Source organism: Ictidomys tridecemlineatus, chromosome 5, assembly GCF_052094955.1.
Source record: "Ictidomys tridecemlineatus isolate mIctTri1 chromosome 5, mIctTri1.hap1, whole genome shotgun sequence".
NCBI lineage: Eukaryota > Metazoa > Chordata > Mammalia > Rodentia > Sciuridae > Ictidomys > Ictidomys tridecemlineatus.
In genome coordinates this window covers 29,146,983-29,167,847 of record NC_135481.1, presented here as the reverse complement: position 1 = coordinate 29,167,847, position 20,865 = coordinate 29,146,983, and the positions used below count along the sequence as shown (strand labels likewise).

The following is a 20,865-nucleotide window of genomic DNA, read 5'->3' as shown; positions in this document are numbered from 1 at the left end:
ATGTATATTCATATACACATCCTATCTCTGTCTGCCAAAAACTCTAGAAGCAGTGCTATTCCAATAGCAAAGAGCATACCTAGTGCCCAGATCTTGGTTACTAAATATCATCCTCCAATTTTAGGTATTTGGAGAAGAGAAAATACAAGATAATTTTTTATCATCTTTTATTTTATTTATTTATTTTTGTGTGTAGTGCTAAGGATTGAACCCAGGGCCTCAAATATCTTTTAGTATAAGGAAATAAGAAAGTGATTTTAAAAAAACAGGATAAAGATATGTCAAAAAACAGAGGAACAAATCTAAGAGAGCCAATGAGGGAAACAATTCTAGTGATAAAATGAATGATAGTAGTAAATTATAAAATAAATACTCATTATCCCATTATGAAATAAATAAGTGACTGAATCAGTACAGAAATGGGAGAGAAGAGATAACACTGCTGTACATAAGAATTCCAATTAACAAATGTATAAGAAAATAAAGAAACGGAGAATCACCATTAGAATACCAGTTATACTTGCTACAGGCAAGACCAAGTAATGACCACTAAAATTAGTGGGCAAAGTTTAAGGAGAAACAGGATTTATGTGTGGCCTACAACTATCTCCTGTAGAACAGTGGTATTCATTAATTATAAAGGGAAAAAAAAAAACTAACTTCATAGTAGACCATTGTAGACATCACCTTAACTAGGTGAGCATGGTCAACACAGCCAGTAAAAAGATATGTTGACATCATAGACTCTTTGATATGATACACCGAGATAATATCACATCTATAGCATTCCTCGTGAAATTCAATAACCTTAATCTAATCTGAGGAAGCAGCATGATTGGGACATTCTAAAAAGCACCTGGCAAGTACTCTTCAAAAGTGCCAAAGTTATGAAAGTCATGAAAGACTGAGGAACTATTTGAAACTGAAGGAAACTAAGGAGACATGACAATTAAAATGCAATGTGGGACCCAAGGTTAGGGAAAAAAAGGCACTGGTAGCAAAACTGGTGAACTCCAAATAAAATCAGAAGGTCAGTAACAGTTTTATATCAATATTAGTGCAATAGTTTTGATTATTCAATACAGGTTATAAAAGGGGTTGGGGGGCTGGGGATGTGGCTCGAGCGGTAGCGCGCTCGCCTGGCATGTGTGCAGCCCGGGTTCGATCCTCAACACCACATACAAACAAGGATGTTGTGTCCACCGAAAAACTAAAAGAAATATAAATATTAAAATTTTTTAAAAAGGGGGGGTTAGGGGAAGTTGGGAAACTATCTGTCTAGATGTATATCTTGAAATCATCTGCTTTTCCAGCTATCTGCATAATAGAATAAGCACTGTCTTAGAGTGAAAAAGTCTATGTTCAAATTCCACTTTAAGTCCCCAAAGCCACTTTTTGACTGCTGACCTCAGGTAAAACTACTCAGTGTTTCTGAGCCTTGGCTTCCTTATTTATAATAGTCATAATATCACCTACTAATCCACAGGGGTTGCTGAGAAAATTAAGTTGAAAGACTGTAGCCCAAAGTGGCTAATATTGTACCTAACACAAAGTAGATGACTAATATATATTCAATAGGCTAATTCCTTAGTTTGATACTCAAGGTTTTCCTAATCTGGCCTAATTCTTCCCTGTCTTCTTCCCAACTAGTCTCCTTGCCTCAGATTTGCTTTCTTGAAATTCATCCTTCATGCCGTCATCAATGAGTCCCTAAAACACAAACCAGGAACCATTCTTTTTAGAAACACTATAATCATTCCCCATACCAAATCAATAAAATTCAAGAGTTTTATAGGAAGAACACCGGGTGCCTGTGATCTGGTTTTCACTCTCATGCTTCTGCTGGTCCTGAACTCTCACTTCACATCCCATCAACAAAGAACTTGGATGGTTCCCCAAACGCTCCATGCCTCCTAACCTCTGAACATGCTTTTCCAGGTCCCTAAACACAACACCCAATGTCTACTTGTTCTTCTGACAGTATCTCTCTGACCCCTCATCCTCACCAGCCCTCTGTCTACTCATTACTCTGATATACTTTTATTTCCAATTTGTTTTGTTATATCATGTTTATCTTCCTCACTGATAAGGATGTCAAAGATCACAATTTCTGCCACCTCTTAACTTGGTATATAGTGACAGGTACCTTAATATGTATTTTTAGAACCAGAAAACATACCTTTCTACATCTCTACTCCAACTGATCTGTTGCATTCACTATCTCTACAACACATTCCAACACTCAGAGGATCTACTCTTTTCTATATTAATCCAAACTCTGTCTAGATTTTAAACAAGATGGGATGATGCAAGCTTGTAGTTCTGGCTACAAAGGAGGCTGAGGCAGGAGGACACCTTGGGCCCAGTAGTTTGAGGCCAACCTGGGCAACACAGCAAGATCCTGTCTTAAAAAAACAAAATATGCACATTCAAACTCTATCTAGTTCGTGGGACTGGGGGATGGCCCAGTGGTAGAGCACTTACCTAGCATGAATGAGGCTACCTAGTAGAGCACTTACCTAGCATGAATGCTGGGTTTGATCCCCAGCACCATCAAAGAAAGGAAGAAAGGAAGAAAGAAAAGAAAAAAATTCAATCCAGCTTTAAAGACCCTGTTGCCTATCAAAATCCTTCCTCCTCCAAGAAGCCTCCCCCAGTGACACAGCCCATAATAATATTTCCTCCTACTGGGATCCTCAATTCCTTACTATTTTTATAGTACAACAGAGTGGCCATTAGCACAGATCATGAAGGCAAATTTCCTGCATTCACATCAGAGCCTCATTTCTTAATACCTCTATAATCCTGAGTAAGTCACTTAAACAATTTGAGCCTTGATTTCCTCATTTGTAAAATGAGAATAACAATAGCCCTACCTCATGGAGTTGTTATTAAGATTAGATGAACTAGAACATAGTTAGAACCACACCTGGCACATGATTACTCAATACAAGTTAACCATTAAGATAGTTTTACTCTTTTGGCAGTTAATCATGTACTATTCTCTTGACATCTTTAGAACTGCAGTACAACACTATTCTTCATTTTCTAATTATTTAACTTTTCCACTTATTTATATCCAGTTTCCCTCACTAGACTACAAGTTCTAAGAAATTAAAGTGAAAAATGTTTTTAAGCAAGTGACACATCCTGTAAAAATATCATAGAGAGATTAAAATGGTAGAACTCGGATGAATTCATTCACAAAGCGAATAAAGTCAGTGCAGAAGAGACACAATTGAATTTAAGCTTTTCTGAGCAAATATTTCTCAAATGATCAGTTGTAGTAAACATCAAATCTTAATTAAATTGGCACCTTAAGCAATGTTATCTTAGTTAATATGAAATAATTTTAATGTTAAATCTAAACAAAATACAATTAAATAATATCTTTGGGAAGATTAGATATAAATCTAAATCTGATAATCATAATAAACTCACAGGCAAAGCAATGAATTTTAAAAATATCTGCTATTTTCACCAACCTATGTCATTGATAAATCTATTAGGATAAAAAAATTGAGTTTGTCATTTTTACCAAGTTAGTAAGTAAGTAAAAAAAATATTTAACTTTCAATTAAGATCAGCAAGTCACAATAAACTCACACTTTTGAATTCCCTTCACTGCAGGCAATGACAACAATTGATAGTAAAGACTCGTACCTTTCCTTCCTCAAGGTGAAGCAGGAGGACTTTATCTCCAGGCTTATAATCTTTGAGCAGCTCTGCTGACTTCCAAACTTCCTCAGGATCAGGTATCCAAACCCTAGCAAACTAGAAGAAAAAAAATGCTTATATTAGCAAGTCAATTACTTTATAATAATATAGAAAGCATAATAATTATTTATAATTAAATAATTTATGAAAAAAGGAATCAAATCCAATATAAATCTTTTTAAATTAGTAAACAAAAAGTATATCAGCCTCAGTAGCACCACCAACCCCAAATTATGTAAAAAGTATGTTCTGAAAAAGTAGGTAAAATTAAAGCTTGACTTTGTTTTATCTAGTAAATACTTTCTGAAATGTAATTTTAGGCAAAAAATTATATACAAAACCTCTTTTCAAAGCTCTGGTGCCATGGCTCTGCCAGTTTCAGTAGCACAGCCATATTTTTATCAGTGTATATACACTTTGAATTTTTTTTTAATTTTAATATTTATTGTTTAGTTTTCGGCGGACACAACATCTTTTGTTTTTGTACGTGGTGCTGAGGATCGAACCCGGGTCGCACGCATGCCAGGCGAGCACGCTACCGCTTCAGCCACATCCCCAGCCCCTACACTTTGAATTTTGTATTGTGGTTTTCATCCTGTGCTTTGCAAAGCCCCGATGATTGCTCAGAGATCCTTCAGGTGCCATTATGGTAAGGAGAAGGGTGAGATTGTGGCTTGGAGCCACATTATGTTTTATATACTGAGCATCTGCAATTTTCTTTGAAGGAAGAGTTCTATTGCTAATAAAACCCTTTTGACAAAAAGATGATTGTTTAGAATTTTGCTCTCATTATTTTTTTAAAAAGCTTGTGAAGTGGTAAAAATGTAAGTTTGGCCAGAAATACAATTTGGCTCATGTAGCCTCGATCCCATGAAAAAGGCACACTAATCATCAGGGGTTCCTAAGATAGCAAATCTGCAGCCTCAAATAGATACTATCTGGACTTAAGCCAGATGATCACATGATCAATTTTAAGAAAAAGAACAAAATATATTAACGGATATGAATTTTTTCAATCACCATATTGAAGAAGCACTTCATGGTTGCTTAGAATCTCCAGGAATAAATCTCCCTCTAACACATATGTCTATTAAACCCTAATGCTAATTTTCACAAACAGATGGTGTATGAGAGAAGGACACACTGGATTTCATTGGCAAAGGGAAGATGTAATCATGGCTGACACAGGTTAAACTAAAGCTGATCTCTGGCCTATACTATATTCTCATTTCATGTAAGTTCACTTCTAGACTTCATTTTTAATAATGACTAGGATGATAATTTACTTGGAACTTCAAGATTAAGAAACATTTGGATTAAGTATGTTACATATAAGGCTATTTACTGATGAACTGTAATGTGATGGATAGTCTAAGTACGGAGCCCAAAGAAGTTCTGGAAGCTTATAACAAGACTATTCCTAATTAAAAGAGAAACTTACATATTTAGCGATGAAATTAAAGAGAGGGAAAAGAAAGTGGGTGAACAAAAGTAAAGGAAAATCTGAGAATCCAGAGAATTTAAATTAAATGACTAAGAAAAACACTTGAACATGCCACCATACAGGATATTACATTAAACTCAATACTGACAAGGATTTTCAAGTCTTCCCACTGGGAAGCTTCTGTGGTATAGTGCAGTAATTTCCAAATTACTATAATCCCATGACTAACAAAAAATTTTTTTAAAAAGATGTTTGAGGACTAGCTGGGTACAGCGACACATTCCTGTAATACCAGCTGTTTGGGAGACTGAGGCAGGAGGATTCCAAGTTTGAGGCCAGACTTGGCAGTTTAGTAGGACAGTCTCAAAATAAAATAAAAGGCTGAGGGGTATACCTGGGAGAGCACTTGCCTAGCATGTATAAGGTCTTGGGTTCAATTCCTAGTATATACACACATACACACACAGAGGACTGACATAGGGTTATCAAATTTTATTGTGTCAAGTAAGATTACAAAACCAGTAAGTGTTAATGAAGAGAGGCTAAGGCCCTCACCCTCTCCAGAGGCAAGGTTTTTAAGTAGAAATCTACAATCTAGTATCACTATCATTTTATAAAATAAAGAACATTTTAACATTAAAACAGTAGGAAAAGTAGACATTAGAGAAGCATACAAATTCCATGCCATGTTCTAGATGGGCCTTTAAGATCTGTTCTTTCCTTACCTACTTCACCTTTAAGCTGGAGCCACTGGCCCTTATTTTAGTGCTTTAGGAACACAGGTTTATTCATGTTCCCAGAGCCTTTCCCTTTGTCTGCAATGTACTTCTCCTAGATCTTCTGCATATCTTGTTATGATTTGGATATAAGGTGCCCCTCAAAAGACTCCATGTTCCTGCAGGAATAACCTCAAGAGGTAAAATGGATTGGTCATGAGAGTCATAATCTAATAAGTCTATCCTAGTTTGAATGATCTAACTGGATGGTAACTGTTAGTGGGGAGTGACTGGAGGAGGCGTGTCACTGGAGGTGTACCTTGGAAGGGTTTATCTTCCCTATGACCCCTTCCCTACTTCCCTCTTTCTGCTTCCTGCCACAAGGAACAACAAAGCAACAACAACAAAGCAATGTTTCTCTACTACACCCCTTTTGCCATGATGTTTGGCCTCACCTTGGACCCAGAGGAACACAGGAGTCAGCCCACTGTGGACTATACCTAGGAAACAGAGAGCCAAAATAAACTTTTCTTCCTCTAAGTCGTTCTTCTTCTCCAAGTTGAGATTTTGGTCACAGTGATAAAACCTAACACATGCCTCCTTCTTATTTTTCAGATTTTAGTTCAAATGTAAACCTTGTCAGAGAGGCCTTCCCCAGATCTTTCTAAATTTATCCCAAATACCTCTATCATTTTATATTTTATTTTCTTCGGAGGTCTTAAAATTTCTGAAATTACTTACTGTTATGTTATTGTTTATTTATCTCTCTTTCTTCATTATAACATAAGCTATGTGTCTATGTTGTTCAATACTACATCCAGTACTTAGAACAGAACTTGAGACACAGCTAGTGCTTAGTATTCGTTGGAAGAAACTAAGAGTAAAAGGCATCTTCTTCACTTTTATGTAAGTAGTATGGTAAAAAACTGACCCAATTGCTTTATTTTTTCTTGTATGTTTAAAGAATTATAAAATATTTTAATTTGAAGTTAACAAAGAAAGAATACTAAAGTAGATAGGTTGTATGTTCTACCATATTAACCTTGGCCTTTATTTCAGGCAACTGTAAAATAAAGATGACAGTAGTGCTCTTCTCAGGAGTTACAAATTTAGAAACTCTGAGAAAAGCATGAAATAATATATAAGTACAGGATGGGACTGTTACTGAATTTTTTTCCATGGGAATCAATTCCTAATGTCATACATTAAATGTGTTACTAAAAATTTGTTTTATCACCTTTCCTTCAGGTACACAGTCCATAAACTGAGCAATATTTGTACATATTACTAAAATCTTATTCATTCAATAAACATTCCTAAGTATTTATTGCTCCTATTCTTACTTTATAAAGTCAGTAATTTTTTGAAGGAACAACATGGTGGCAGGCGGAGAGGCAGCGCTTTCAATAACCCCTCAGGGATGGGGTCATAAAGACGCATAGATAACGCTTAGATTCTACCAACGGAGAATCTCCTAGCAAAATTCCACTGAAGAGAGACCAGCCGGGAGCTACTAGGATTTTTTGAAGTGACAGTTTGCTCCAGACAAGCGAATGCCCGCCACGAGACGCAGAGGTCCAGATCCACAGAGGTCCAGATCCGCCAGCTGCTGTCAGCGAGCCGCGGCGCAGCTGCCCGCCCGGCACAGCTGCCAGCCAACGTGACTCGGTCCCGCTAGCCTCCGAGACACAGCTTGGCAGGAAGAGGTCTTTAGCCAAGCCTTCATGAAATAGCGAGCCAGGAGCTGAGGCCAACCGGAGACGGACCAGTCCCACCCCTCCCTTTGGACACTCCGGCAAGGAGCCTGGGGCCCGCCATGCAGAGAGGTGAGTCATCGGAGTCCAGCCGAAGGAATTCCTTCCCAGCAGAATCCACTTTAGCAGATGTGTGACTCCCGCCCCATCCAGATACAGGCAGCCAGGAAACTTCGGGGCGTGTCTGTGGGGAAGCAGAGGGGATCCCCGACCCCCAAGCCCCCATATCACCAGCAGCGATTCCCAAGGTCTTAGCCGTCAGTTTACCACAGCACTGGGGCTTAAATAGGACCGCGGTGGGGCAGCAAGTGTAACTAGATCTTTGGGGAACCGCTTCCAGTGAACAGGACCTGGCTGGCCAGCTGACAGGAGGAAAGGGGGAGGGGCCGGAGAGGTGAAACAGCTCTGGACTGACAAGTCTGAGAGACTACCAGGGGACGCCTTACAGGGATTGCTATTGGCAGGTAGAGGGCAGAGGCTCCGCTCGGAGGGCACAGCTCCGCCTACTGGAAGAGAAGAAAATGGATCTCTAAGACTTCAATTTTTTTTTTCTGCTTCTCTCTCTGTTCCTCTCTCCCCTTTTCCTTCCTTCTTTCTTTCCCGTTTCAAGTCTTATTGTTCTTTTCATTCTCCTCTAATCTATCTCTCTCTCCTTCTTTCTTTTTAAGACCACCTTCAGGGCTGGGGATGTGGCTCAAGCGGTAGCGTGCTCGCCTGGCATGCGTGCGGCCCGGGTTCGATCCTCAGCACCACATACCAACAAAGATGTTGTGTCTGCCGAAAACTAAAAAAATAAAATATTAAAAATTAAAAAAAAAAAGACCACCTTCATTCCCCTACCCCCCAACTTTCATCCCAAGCATTACGTCTTCCATTACGTGTAATTGTTTAAATGCAAATAGGTGAATGTCTCAAGGCTGTCTATAGGGTTCCTAAATACCTAGCTACTACCAACACCCTGATCCAATCACCTGTTAGTATCCCCCCTCAGTAGAGCAATCTTCTAAAGTAGCCAAGACATACCCCTCATACCATCATAACACCTAACCTAAATATAAAGTCGTAAGAACAAACAACAAATCACTATATGCATACAGAACCCGGAAGCCTTTTATGAATTGAATGAATCAGCTTTAAAGTACAATAAACCTCAACATTTCTAGGCATAATCTCCCACTACAAAGGAGAGACAACAGAGATATACAAAGCCAAAACAAATGTATAGGAAAAAGAAGTTATACAGCAGTCAAACAGAGCTGGAAAGTAACATGAACAACATGAAAAAGCAAGGGAAAAAAGGATTACAAACAATGCAGGACAACTGAAATCTACAGAAGGACCTAGAAGCATCAGAAACATGGACAGGGAATGAAATCACGGCATACCTAACTCAGATGGAACGGAATATTAGAGAAGACATGAGAAAGCAAATCCAAGCAATGAAAGTATATTTTGAAAATGAATTAAACAAACAAATTCAAACTGCAAAGAACGAGCTTTACCAGGAGATATAGATTAAAAAAAAACAGTAATCCTAGAAATGCAGGAATCCATAAACCAGATTAAAAACTCTACTGAGAATATTACAAATAGACTAGATCAAGTAGAAGTCAGAACATCAGATACTGAAGACAAAGTTTATCAACTTTAAAAGAATATAGTCAACACAGAAAGGATGCTTAAATCTCACGAGCAATCTATCCAAGAGATATGGGATCTCATAAAAAAAAACAAATTTGAGAGTCATTGGGATAGCAGAAGGCACAGAGGTTTAAACCAAAGGAATGGACAACTTATTAAATGAAATAATCCTAGAAAACTTCCCAGAGATGAAAGATGGAAAGGATTGCCAAATCCTGGAAGCCTACAGGACCCAAAACATCCAAAACCATAATAGACCAACTCCAAGACATATAATTATGAAGATAGCCAACATACAGAACAAGGAGAGAATATTAAAAGCTACGAGAGAAAGGAGGCAGATTACATTCAGGGGTAAACCAATTAGGTTAACAACTGATTTTTCATCACAGACTTTGAAAGCGAGAAGATCCTGGAACAACGTATTTCAAACGCGGAAAAATAATGGATTCCAACCAAGAATACTGTATCCAGCAAAATTAAGCTTCAGATTTGACAATGAAATTAAAATCTTTCACGATAAACAAAAGCTAAAAGAATTCGCAGCCAGAAAACCAGAAGCATTTTGAGCAAAATACTACAAGAAGAGGAATTGAAAAATAGCGAACAAAACTAACAGTGGGAGGTATCTCAGTAAAGGGGGAGAAAAATAACCAAAGAGGAAAAAATAGCCAAACTAAAATAAATAAATCAATAAATATGACTGGAAGTACAAACCATATTTCAATTGTAACCTTAAATGTTAATGGCTTAAATTCACCAATCAAGAGACATAGACTAGGAATCTGGATTAAAAAAACAAACCCAACAATATGCTGCCTTCAGGAGACTCATATGATAGGAAAAGACATACACAGACTGAAGGTGAAAGGTTGGGAAAAACCGTACCACTCACATGGCCCTCGGAAGCAAGCAGGAGTAGCCATACTCATATCGAATAAAATCAACTTCAAACCTAAGTTAATCAAAAGGGATAAAGAAGGACACTATATACTGTTAAAAGGAACCATCCACCATCAAGAAATAACAATTATCAATTTGTATGCACCAAACAATGGTGCTGCAACGTTCATAAAACAAACTCTCCTCAAGTTCAAGAGTCAAATAGACCACAACACAATAATTATGGGTGATGTCAACACACCGCTCTAGCCATTGGACAGATCCTCTAGACAAAAGCTGAACAAAGAAACTATAAAACTCAATAACACAATCAATAACCTAGACATATATAGAATATATTAACCATCATCAAGTTGATACACGTTCTTGTCAGCAGCACATGGATCCTACTCAAAGATAGACCATATATTATGCCATAGGGCGACTCTCAGTAAATATAAAGGTGTGGAGATAATACCATGCACCATATCTGACCATAATGGAATGAAACTGGAAATTAATGATAAAAGAAGGAAGGAAAAATCCTGCATCGCCTGGAAAATGAACAATATGTTACTGAATGATCAATGGGTTACAGAAGACATAAAGGAAGAAATAAAAAAATTCTTAGAGATAAACGACAATAGAGACACAACATACCGGAATCTATGGGACACAATGAAAGCAGTTTTAAGAGGGAAATTCATTTCCTGGAGTTCATTCCTCAAAAAAAGAAAAAATCCAACAAATAAATGAACTCACACTACATCTTAAAATCCTAGAAAAGGAAGAGCAAAACAACAGCAAATGTAGTAGAAGACAAGAAATAATTAAAATCAGAGCGGAAATCAACTAAATTGAAACAAAAAAATTGAAAAAATTGACAAAAACTAAAAGTTGGCTCTTTGAAAAAATAAATAAGATCGACAGACCCTTAGCCATGATAACGAAGAGAAGAAGAGAGAGAACTCAAATTACTAACATACAGGATGAAAAAGACAATATCACAACAGACACTACAGAAATACAGAAGACAATTAGAAAGTATTTTGAAACCCTATATTCCAATAAAATAGAAGATAGTGAAGATATCGATAAATTTCTTAAGGCATATGATCTGCCCAGATTGAGTCAGAAAGACACACACAATTTAAACAGACCAGTAACAAAAGAAGAAATAGAAGAGGCCATCAAAAGACTACCAACCAAGAAAAGCCCTGGACCGGATGGGTATACAGCGGAGTTTTACAAAACCTTCAAAGAAGAATTAATAACAATACTTTTCAAGCTATTTCAATAGAAAAAGAAGGAGCTCTTCCAAATTCATTCTATGAGGCCAAGATCACCCTGATCCCGAAACCAGACAAAGACACTTCAAAGAAAGAAAACTACAGACCAATATCTCTAATGAACTTAGATGCAAAAATTCTCAATAAAATCCTGGTGAATCGAATACAAAAGCATATCAAAAAAATTGTGCACCATGATCAAGTAGGATTCATTCCTGGGATGCAAGGCTGGTTCAACATACAGAAATCAATAAATGTTATTCACCTCATCAATAGACTTAAAGATAAGAACCATATGATCATCTCGATAGATGCAGAAAAAGCATTCGACAAAGTACAGCATCCCTTTATGTTCAAAACACTAGAAAAACTAGGGATAACAGGAACTTACCTCAACATTGTAAAAGGTATATATGCTAAGCCTCAGGCAAGCATCATTCTAAATGGAGTTAATAACAAGAATAAACAAATGGGACTTACTTAAACTAAAAAGTTTTTTCTCAGCAAGAGAAACAATAAGAGAAGTAAATAGGGAGCCAATATCCTGGGAACAAATCTTTACTCCTCACACTTCAGATAGAGCCCTAATATCCAGAATATACAAAGAACTCAAAAAATTAAACAATAAGATAACAAATAACACAATCAACAAATGGGCCAAGGGCCTGAACAGACACTTCTCAGAGGAGGACATACAATCAATCAACAAGTACATGAAAAAATGCTCACCATCTCTAGCAGTCAGAGAAATGCAAATCAAAACCACCCTAAGATACCATCTCACTCCAGTAAGATTGGCAGCCATTATGAAGTCAAACAACAATAAGTGCTGGTGAGGATGTGGGGAAAAGGGTATACCTGTACATTGCTAGTGGGACTGCAAATTGGTGTGGCCAATATGGAAAGCAGTATGGAGATTCCTGGGAAAGCTGGGAATGGAACTACCATTTGACCCAGCTATTGCCCTTCTCGGACTATTCCCTGAAGACCTTAAAAGAGCGTACTATAGGGATACTGCCACATCAATGATCATAGCAGCACAATTCACAATAGCTAGACTGTGGAACCAACCTAGATGCCCTTCAATAGATGAATGGATAAAAAAAATGTGGCATTTATACACAATGGAGTATTACGAAGCACAAAAAAATGACAAAATCATGGAATTTACAGGGAAATGGATGGCATTAGAGCAGATTGTGCTAAGTGAAGCTAGCCAATCCTTAAAAAATAAATGCCAAATGTCTTCTTTGATTTAAGGAGAACAACTAAGAACTGAGCAGGGAGGAAGAGCATGAGGAAAAGATTAACATAAAACAGAGGCGAGTGGTGGGAGGGAAAGGGAGAGAGAAGGGAAATTGCATGGAAATGGAAGGAAACCCTCAACGTTATATGAAATCACATATAAGAGGTTGTGAGGGGAAAGGGGGGGAAAAACAAGGGAGAGAACTGAACAACAACAGATTCCCAAGAGGGAAGATGGGAGGGGAGGGGAGAGGAGGGGGGATAGTAGGGGATAGGAAAGGCAACAGAATACAACAGTCACTAATATGGCATTATGTAAAAATGTGAATGTGTAGTGATTCTGTAATTTGTATTTGGGGTAAAAATGGGAGTTCATAACTCACTTGAATCAAATGTATGAAAAACGATATGTCATGAGCTTTGTAATGTTTTGAACAACCAATAAAAAAAATGCTTAAAAAAATAAAAATAAAGTCAGTAATTTTTTAAAACTTTTCTGGAAGAACTTACTAGTTCCAGAAAATATATGACATTTAAAAAATCATGAAATGACCTACTATAATGACTGATGAAAACATAAAAAAGCAAATGTGACCACCAAGTGGCTTTCAAGAAGAGTGACTGACCTGTGCCTAAATTAGAGGAGATTTTAAATCTAGACAAAAGTGTCTTTGTGTTCTGTGTTAGCAAGAAGTCCTAGGTAGGATTTCCACAGTTTTTGCATTGAGGAAGTACTGGATTTCCAAGAATAAGGTGTTAACAAGACTTATAGATAAGGAAGCTGGCAAAGCCTTATATACACCAGAGGCAACATAAACACCAAACCCTATCTTGATAACAAGTTTTATCTTATCTCTATCTCTTGGGAGAGTTATCCAAGGAGAAATAGGCCAGAAATAAGACCATTGTTTCTATTGCCTCTTTGTGGTTCTTTTCCATCTTAACCCATGAGGTCAGTGACAACTATCACATAATTGGGTCATTGGGGGTCTATGTCTTAGGTGAAAAGGCAGAGGGAGATCTTAACCTCAACTGCTCCTCCCACTGCCTCTGTAACTTCCAACTCTATCTCTCATTCTTTCTCCAGGCCCCAAAATAAATACACATGGCAGTCCTAGGGGACAAGTCACATCCATTGTATGCACTACGAGAAAGAAGACAAGGGCCCTAGACCACATTAGAAAGCTAAAAACGGGACAAGGCGATGAGGCAGGAATCAGAAACAGCATGGACACTTGCCCACTAAGTCTGCCAAGGGGCTTCCTGATGAGACAGAATCATTTAGGAAAAGAAAACACTGGCCAAATCCAATGACAGTGGATACAGACCCCCTCAACAGGATAAGGGAAAAGTCCCTTTTGTGTAACTCAACTGTCTTAATTACCCAGTGAAGGTTTTCTTGCAGTGTTCTCCATTTGCCTCACATTACTTATACTCCTCTCCAGGCATACTACTCTAGAATTAGTCTCTCACTATTTTGTGACAGTTCCTCAAATATTTCACACATGATTCTGCAGACCTTATTTATCTACCTCCCACATTAGACTATCAATTCCTTCAAAGTCATCCTGGGTCCACCTCTATGGTTGGCCAAGATCTTTGCCCACAGTTTATGGGTAGCACTTACATGTTGATTTTAATACCAAGACAGGGTAAAGAAAGGAAAAGAGATGAGAAAGCTGGGATGAAAGGCAACAAAGGCAAACTATGCAGGCTTAGCTGAGGATTTTTCCTGGAGTTGATTCAGGGTTTAAGACCACAAAGTGTGGTTGAGAGGGGACATGAGTCAAAAACTTAGAGAAATTGATGAAGTAGTATGTAAAGAAAATAAACAGTGTTGCAGAAACTGATGGGAGAAGGGGAAAAAAAGGTTTGGGATTTGAGATACATATATGATTAAGGACATAAACCAAAACAAGGGCTGGGGATGTGGCTCAAGCGGTAGCGCTCGCCTGGCATGCGTGCTGCCCGGGTTCGATCCTCAGCACCACATACAAAGAGATGTTGTGTCCGCCGAAAACTAAAAAATAAATATTAAAAAAAATTTCTCTCTCTCTCTCTCTCTCTTTAAAAAAACAAAACAAAACAAAACAAATGAAAACATTGTAGGAGATGATAAAATTAGAAAAAAGCTTAAAATAGATACAATTCAAATATAACAAAATATGAATCACTTGATTAAAATGAAACAACAAATTAACCACTCAGTCAGAAATGGAAGTAAAACAAAATAGAAGGGCTAAATTCTAATAAGTCAAAATTAGAGAAAATAATGCTGGCACAGATTTAAGTTGCATAAGAACTTGCAAGTAAAATACATGTCATCTATCTTCCCACAATACAATTTAATGAGGCCTACCAATCAGTGGTGAAGCAATTCTGACAAAGCCTGATGGATGAGCACAGGAAAGGCAGGTTCAGGGGGCATAGTTGCCTGGGATGCACCAGAGAGGGCCAGTTTACTCTCAGACCATCTCAGAGCTTATGCCCCTCCCTGCACACTTAAGGAGGCACCAGTCATCTTTCATTTTATGTCCTTACACAATGACAATACTCAAGAGGTCCTCAATTAATGTAGTTGACTCACTGGAAGTTTTTCTAACTCTCATTTTGTCAGTCAAGAAACCGTGAGGTATACACACCAAAAGCAGTTGTTTCTGATGCCTCAAATACTTTGGGAACAAAACTGACAGTACTAAGAGGGAACTGACCAGCCCTTAAATCACAAAGAATCAGACCTATGTAATTCTATCTTCTCCCCTAAATTCATATATACTTTATTTGCTTTTCATATACGACGTGTGCGCTTCCATCAGAGCTTCCTTAAATCATGAACTGTTTAGTCGCTCATAATCTGCCCTCATTCACAACCCCATTATGAGTGTTTGCAAAAAATTAATCCTGTATGTGCCAACTTGAACAAGGCTTCTATAAAAACTAAGTGTCCCTCTGGGCTATGAACTAAAGCAAGAGGAAACCTGAATCATCATCAACACCCCTTCCACTGAAATCTGACATTAAAATTGATACTGCATATGATTACTAAGTAATTCATATAATCCTTACAGCATGTTTTGGTTCAGGAACTACCACTCTAAAAACATAATTGGCTTTCCAGAATAAAGGAAACAAAAATTATTAAAGAAATTAGAAAATCTAAAAAGTTGTCATCCTTAGTTATTGTAAATTTTTAAAATTTATTATGAGATCCCATCCAGATATGAGAACATGAGAGTATGTTTGAGTATAATGAACTTCCCATATGCCCACCAATTAGGTTCAGAAATCAAACACTACTAATAAAACTGAAACCCTTGATAAAATATTCTCTTAACATTTCATCCCCCTCCCATCATTTTTATTCAATACTAGTATTCTCCAGTCATGTCAAATTTTGGGTGCTGTACCCTGAATAATCAGTGCTGCCTCACACTACTATGCTTTTGCTTTAGTTTTTCCTCCATCTGGAACACTATCCCTTCCCTTTTGAGCAAATAGAAACCTTTTTATCCTGTGTTTAAATGCCACCTTTTCTAAGAAGCCTTTCCTTATTCCCATCACTCGTCACTCCATTCTCAATATCTCTATCACCTCTTACAATCTTCTGCTAGAATCCTTATACCACTGTCTGATGGGTGTTTATCACCAGAGACTAAGAGCTACTTAAGAGGAGGGCGATGTCTTTTTTTGCCTTTGTCTCTATGGCACTTAACACAGGACTTGCCCATAGTAACTTTTCAATGAACTTTCGTCATATGTACATTTTGGGCCTTTATGTTCTTGATCATTACTCTATAAAACAAGGTAGATTAAAAGAATTACTGGTCTTTCCCAATCCTCCCCAAATCTTCTGAAAGGATCTGTAATTTCCAGAAGTAAAGAAAGATGCACTAAGTGCTAGATGTTGAGTTATATAGGAAATGTTGGTATGACCGAAGGAAAAAAGAGCTAGGCCTGTAGGAAACAAAACTAATGAAACATCCCTTCCCCCTTCCCCACAAAAATCACACCTCTATCCTTTCATAATTCAAGTGTATAGAGTGGAAACCTCCAGAACAGTGATTCAGTCCCACCCCTAACCAATCACAAATTACTCAGAAGGCAGAGAAATGTCACTACTCCCCTCCGCCAGCAATCTCTCCAGGAGCAAGGGAAGAACAGATGGGAAATCCAAAAGGTCTAAACAAAATGAGGGGGTCACACAAAAGTGAGAGGGAGAGAACAAGTGTTAGTGGGTATACAATACATGGTGCATTCTGGGTACGGCTATAAGTGGGAGCAAAAGTATACTATGCATAAACTTCCCAGAATTGTTGATGAACTAAATCATAATCAACACTGGATTTATCACAGGTTCATAAGGAATGAGAACTAGCATTTCTTGAGCATCTTCTTTGTGTCAGAAGAGGCCCAGGTATTTTACATTTAAGATTTCATTCAAATCATCACAAGAACTCCACTACCTTATTTTAATAGATATTGAAGTTTAGACCTTACACAGGTAGAAATGGAGTTGAAACATGTCTACTCTAAAAAGCTATATTTTTTCTACTCAACACTTCCCCCTTGTTTGAACAGTATATTTCACTATAAAGAAACTCCTTCCTTCCACTCTACAATTGCTCCTCTTGGTATCACAAGGAAAATGGCTATTAAACAGGTCCACATCATTGGACAAAACATAAGAATGTCCTATCTAACAATGTGTCGAAATCATACCAATGGCCTGGCATCCACCCTGCAGTATTTCAACTGGCTAAAAGTACAGAATAAGGATTTACCAAAAACAATGTTATGGAATAACAGCAAGAAACTATCTGAGGATGCTAAGTGTTAGAGTCTATAAACAAGTCAGGATGACGCCTGGCATTTTGCCAGAAGGAGTGGTTTGTGAAGTTACGCCAGCGAGCCATTAAGTGTGGAGATTCCTTATTGGTTGACTGCTGTATCTAGTTCATGTTAATTAAGATAAGCTGTGTGGAATATATATATATATATATATATATATATATATATATATCTCCCTCTGGTGCTACAATAAACAGCTCCCACTCCTGCTGTATCAATGTACACAAGTTGTTGGTCACCCCTAGGATATTTTGCTGCATCCGGACTGCGGCAGCTAAGGATACTAATAAATGGATACAGAATAAGGATTTACCAAAAACAATGTCATGGAATAACAGAAAGAAACTATCTGAGGATGCTAAGGATGCTAATAAATGGATGATTCCTGATTCCTGAACTCTCTAAATGATTACAATAAGGGGACTGATTCTAGATTTTTGGTAACCAGAAGTTACCTTGCAAGTAGTATGAAATGTGTATGGTTTAAAAGTGAAACAAGTTTGCCAGTCATGGTGGTGCACACCTGTAATCCCAGTGTTCTAGTTTTAGATTTGTGATGTCTCCCAAAACCACAAGTGTGAGATTATGCAAGAAAGTTTGATATTAAATGATTGAGTTATGAGAGCCTTAGCCTAATCAGTGAATTATCTCACTGATATGGATTTAACTGGGTTGTAACTGTAGGCAGGTAGGGTATGGCTGGAAGAAAGTCACTGGAGGCATGCCTTTAGGATTTATATTTTTATACCTGGTGAGCAGAGCATATCCTCCCCTCTCCTCCCCTCCCCTCCCCTCCCTCTTTCCTTGTTGCCATGTCCTGAGTAGCTTTCCTCTTCCACGTCCTTCCACTGTAATGTTCTGCCTCACTTTGGTCCCAGAGCTAAAGAGTCGGCTGACCACAGACTGACTGAACCTCTGAAACAGTGAGTTCCAAATAAACTTTTCCTCCTCTGCATTATTCTTGTCAGGTCTTTTGGTCACAGCAATGTACAAGCTAACATATCCAGTGACTGGGAAGGCTGAGGCAAGAGGATTGCAAGTTCGAGGTCAGCCCCCAAAACTTAGTGAGACCCTGTTTCAAAATAAGAAGGATGTAGCTCAATTCCTGGGTTCAATCTCTAGTACTGAAAAAAAATTAAAAGTATATAATAAATAAAAGTGAATCAAGGTCAAGTCAACTTCCAGTAGGCACTGAAGTTATTTTAACTTTGTGAAGAAAATATTTCAATTAATGAATGTTTTATCACATTAAGATAGAAAAAAATTAGATAAATTTTATTTTTCTAGAATTTTAATGTGAGACGATAGAGCTTTGGAATTAATATTTTTAGACATGAGTTATTTAATATTTCTATAAAGATTATTTTTGGAACTAAGTCTCACTTTATAAGAACAGCATTGGGGCTGGGATTGTGGTTTAGCAGTAGAGCACTTGCCTAGCATATGTGAGGCACTGGGTTAAATTTTCAGCACTGCATATGAGTAAATAAAAATTAAAAAAAAAACAAGGGAAAAACAGCATTAATGTGAACATTTTAAAAATTTACTATTTCCATTTGCAATTAGCTAGTGGTATTTGAATATAAATTCCAAATTTCTAAATAAATAAAATAATCAAAGGTATAACAGAATTACTAAAAAAAAGAAACCATATTGATCATGTTCATCACAGGGCTTTATTTAATCAGAATGCAGAAACTTTCCTTAATTTTTGCAATATGGTTTATAATTATCATTAAAGAAGTCCATCATTCACCAAAAAGACTGAAAGAGGCTAAATAATAACCCAAAGTCACTCCACTAATAAATGACAGAAGCAGGATTCAAACCCAAGATGATCTCTGACTTCAAAATTGTTAAGATATTTAAGAAAAAGTTAAAAAAAAATCCCAAAGAGTCATTTTCTACTGACTGAGACCTAGGCTGTCCAATTAAGCAAATCAACTCACACTTTGCTACCATTTTCTGCACTTGCTGCTAACTTAGGGAAAATATATATACAATGCTGATCATGTTAAATAGGCACAGCTCTCAATATATAGATGTCTTCCTCCCACTTAGAATATCTACCACCTGATAAATGAGTTAGATATAAAAGAAATCATGGGTAATTTTTTAAAAACATAGAATACATTAACATGTTATATTTGAAGGAATCATGGAATTAAATATTAAATAAAACATACATTATATGAGGCAACATAGATAAGATGCTCAAAGCAGTGCCTGGCAAATAATAGGCAGGCACCAGTATGTAGTTCACTTCTGAATATAGCAGGTTGTGTTGGTTCCCAGCTTTTGGAACAGACATTTCTAGGCTAAGATCACAGTCAGCTATAAGTTGGAGCATATTACATGTCTTTCATGACCTGACTCCCTGCTAGTTTCTCCAGTCTCATCTTTAACCTCTTCTGACCTTCCACTCAACCCTCTAACAACTTCAAAGAGCAATTGTTTCCTCCATACCTGTCTCATTTACTCATGTGGTCTCCAAACATAGCAAACTTTTTTTTTTTTGGGGGGGGGGGGCAGCCTACTGGGAACAGTCTAAGCCTGGCTTCTGATACACCCCATTCTCACGGTTCCTATCTGCTTCTCAAAATCATTTCCTTTTTAAAAATGATCAAGAACATGAAGAAAGAGCCTATAGAATAGGAGAGAAATCTTTGCCAGTTGCTCCTCTGACAGGAATTAATATCCAGAATATATATATTCTGAAGGCTAAAAACATAAGAAAAAACAAATAACCTAATAATTAAATGGGCAAAAACTAAACAGACATTTCTTAAAAGAAGAAACAGATGGCTAACAAATACATAAAACAATTTTCAACATCTCTGACAATCAGGGAAATGCAAATAAAAACCACAATAAGATTTCATCTTATTTCTGTCAGAATGGCAGTTATTAATAACACAAATAGTAAATGCTGGCAAGAATGTAGGAAGAAAGGTACTCATATACCTAGGTGTTTACTAACTGGCAGACCAGCCACTCTAGAAAGCAATACAGAGGTTACTCAAAAACCTAGAAATGGAACTACTCTATGACCCAACTATTCTACTCCAAGTATTTATCCAAAAGAACTAAAATCAGCTTCAATGTTTACAATATTTACCACTTCAATATTTACATGAGCATAATTCACAGTAGTCAATTATGGAATCAGTCCAGATGATCATCAATAGATGAATGGATCAAGAAAATGTGGTATATGTATACAATGGAATTTTACTGAGCCTTAATGAAGAATAAAATTATGGCATTTGCTGGTCTATGTATGGAAATAGAGAACATGGTGCTAAGTGAAATAAGCCAGACTCATAAAA

At 37.3% G+C, this 20,865-nt stretch overlaps 1 protein-coding gene across 3 annotated transcripts in view; it reads right to left on the bottom strand.

Moving 5' to 3' along the window:
• Positions 1 to 20,865, bottom strand: part of Myo5a (myosin VA) — a 228,574-nt gene that overhangs the window by 151,367 nt on the left and 56,342 nt on the right. For all 3 annotated transcript variants that reach the window (XM_078049598.1, XM_078049596.1, XM_078049597.1), the window contains exon 2: positions 3,664 to 3,774. In XM_078049598.1, the coding sequence (XP_077905724.1) occupies positions 3,664 to 3,774 (111 nt within the window). The remainder of the gene's footprint in view (positions 1 to 3,663; positions 3,775 to 20,865) is intronic.